This window comes from Gigantopelta aegis, chromosome 4 (genome assembly GCF_016097555.1).
Source record: "Gigantopelta aegis isolate Gae_Host chromosome 4, Gae_host_genome, whole genome shotgun sequence".
In the NCBI taxonomy this organism is placed as follows: domain Eukaryota; kingdom Metazoa; phylum Mollusca; class Gastropoda; order Neomphalida; family Peltospiridae; genus Gigantopelta; species Gigantopelta aegis.
The window spans coordinates 81228620-81231450 of record NC_054702.1 but is presented as its reverse complement, the minus strand read 5'-3'; the positions used below and the strand labels follow the sequence as shown (position 1 = coordinate 81231450).

At 39.2% G+C, this 2831-nt stretch overlaps 1 protein-coding gene across 1 annotated transcript; it reads left to right on the top strand.

Annotated features, from left to right (window-relative positions):
* Positions 1-266: 266 nt before the first annotated feature.
* On the top strand, positions 267-2519 carry LOC121371930 (neuroglobin-like). Its single transcript, XM_041498174.1, has 3 exons — positions 267-388; positions 785-1016; positions 2328-2519. The coding sequence occupies exons 2-3, from the start codon at positions 900-902 to the stop codon at positions 2466-2468; spliced, it is 258 nt and encodes an 85-aa protein (XP_041354108.1). The 5' UTR covers positions 267-388; positions 785-899; the 3' UTR covers positions 2469-2519.
* The last annotated feature ends 312 nt before the right edge of the window (positions 2520-2831 follow it).

Sequence of the window (2831 nt, the reverse complement as noted above, 5' to 3'; positions counted from 1 at the left end):
GTAGACCGATAGCCTAACCACGACGCCACCGAGGCCGGTACATGCATGGTATTTGAGACCAAATTTAAATCACTGTTTGATTAGTTAGGTCTATATAAAATATAGATTATGTAACGAGGAACTGAATGAATTAATGTTTAACGACATTCCAGGCCTGGCGCTTATAAAACTTTTAGTCTTAATTCAATACTAATACAGTCTGAAACGTTATCGTCATGGAAACGCCATACAACTTGCATCTGTGACGTCATTTGAGCTCTGCAAATCGGCTATAGGGTGTCAAAGTAAGGAAAATGCGAAAATGAAGTGATGGCGAACATTAATATAAAAATTCAAGAGTTAACTTAAACCAGTGTAAACAGCTGTGCAAACCATACAAATATCACAGGTAGGTAAAATGAGTAATTGGGTGTCATTACTGTTTGCAACGGAGTTAATATCTTAATGCTACGGATAAGGGTTCTGGTAGCAATCTGTTATTGTTTTTGTGTTCCCTTATTTATTTCCATCAGTCTGCATTCTCCTTTCAATCATTGCAATCTGAATATACATTTTTTTTTCATTAGCGTATGAGACAGGGGAGAGGGGTCTCTCTCCCCCAGTAACATACCCTGGCTGTGACATGGTGCATACTAATGGAAAAATTAGCGGGTTTCCCCTCTAAGACTATATGTCAGAATTACGAAATGTTTGACATCCAATAGCCGATGATTAATAAACCAATGTGCTCTAACGGTGTCGTTAAACAAAAGAAACATTTTTTTTCTTCCATCCTGTTGTCCAGCTTGTTGCAGTCTGAACGCCAACTGAGGTATCTGTTTCCGAAGATTGTCGTGGCCGACGGCGGTGAGAAGTTCACGGTGGACGAGTCGCTTCTACAGCGCCATGCCGCACTCGTCATGGACGGCATTGAATTTGCTGTCAACTGTGTGGATGATCTACCCAAACTCAACAAGTTCCTGCTGATGCTGGGCAAGCACCACCAGCAGTATGGGGTTCCAATTAAAGTGTTGGAGGTAGGTTGAATTACCATTAGACATACAGAGGTAGGTTGTATTGTCATTAGACCTACAGAGAGGTAGGTTGGCTTACCATTAGACCTACAGAGAGGTAGGTTGGCTTACCATTATACCTAAAAGAGAGAAGTAGGTTGTATTACCATTATACCTACATACAGACGTGCGTTGTACTACCATTAGACCTACAAGCGAGAGGTAGGTTGTATTATGAGACCTACAGAGAGAGGTAGGCTGGATTACCATTAGACCTAGAGATATACATAGGTTGTGTTACCATTCGGCCTACAGAGAGGTAGGCTGGATTATCGTTCAACCTACAGAGCGAGAGGTAGGCTGGATTATCGTTCAACCTACAGAGCGAGAGGTTGGTTGGATTACCATTAGACCTACACAGAGACGTAAGTTGGATTATCATTAGACTTACAGAGAAGTAGGATGGATTACCATTAGACCTACAGATAGAGCTAGGTTAGACTATTATTCGACCTACAGAGCGAGAGGTTGGTTGGATTCCCGTTCGACCTACAGAGCGAGAGGTAGGTTGGATTCCCGTTCGACCTACAGAGCGAGAGGTAGGTTGGATTCCCGTTCGACCTACAGAGCGAGAGGTAGGTTGGATTACTATTAGACCTATATAGAGACGTAGGCTGGATTATTATTTGTCCTACAGAGAGAGAGAGAGAGAGAGAGAGAGAGAGAGAGAGAGAGAGAGGAGAGGAGAGAGAGAGAGAGATAGGTTGGATTACCATTAGACATGTATAGAGACGTAGGCTGGATTACCATTCGACCTACAGAGAAGTAGGTTGGATTATCATTCGACCTACAGAGAGATAGGTTGGATTACCATTAGACCTACATAGAGACGTAGGTGGGATTATCATTCGACCTACAGAGATAGGTATGTTGGATTATTATTCGACCTACAAAGGGAGAGGTAGGTTGGATTACCATTATACCTACAGAGAGAGGTAGGCTGGATTAGCATTAGACCTACAGACAAAATAAAATAAGCAACTGTGATGAAACTTGTCTGAAGGATACGTGCATTTGTAAAGAAAACAAAATAAACTAGACACAAAAAATTTAATCTAAATTGTCATTATCACTTTCATAATTCAACAAAGTTAGTAAACAATACTATGCATATATAAAAAAAACTGTTTATTATTATTAACAATTACGGGTATGCTCAATATTATTATTATTATTATTATTATTATTATTGGTGATGGTGGTGGTGTTACATACACAGACATATACAAGACATACTTTAGATTAAGTATAATTTATTTTAACTTTTATTTTCAGAAATTGTGGTCATCCTTGGACTATTCATTCGATAAACATTTACAACCAGAAACCTATAACAGAGACGCTAGGAAAGCGTGGACGAGTTTCTTTTCTCATATTATCAGTGTGATGAAAACTGCAATGAATAATACGGTGTAAAATTAGCATACACACACGAACATTAATAGATCAAGCAGGAGATTATAAGAGAAGTTTTTTTCTTTTTTAAATACTTGAGCGTTGTTGACAAGAAGCAAACTAAAGTGTTCCGTTGGTCGTGTCAAAGTCTACAGTTGAACATTTAGATGACGAGATACATTTGCACGTTTCCAGGAATAGCTGCCCATTCTGTCTTGCCTCAGTCTGTTGATACAACACGAGCCGGTTCTGTGTTTTATCCATGTTACGTTCACCGTAACAAAGTTAACGTTTATTTGTTTATCGACAAGACTAGAGCACATTGATTTATTATTCATTGACTATTGGATGTCAAACATTTCGTAATTTGGACATATAGTCTTA

Bases quoted from the DNA above. Each gene is read 5' to 3' on its own strand.
- LOC121371930 (XM_041498174.1), top strand. From the start codon at position 900: ATGGACGGCATTGAATTTGCTGTCAACTGTGTGGATGATCTACCCAAA. The intron at 1,017-2,327 runs GTAGGTTGAATT...TTTTATTTTCAG, and splicing joins TTCCAATTAAAGTGTTGGAG to AAATTGTGGTCATCCTTGGA.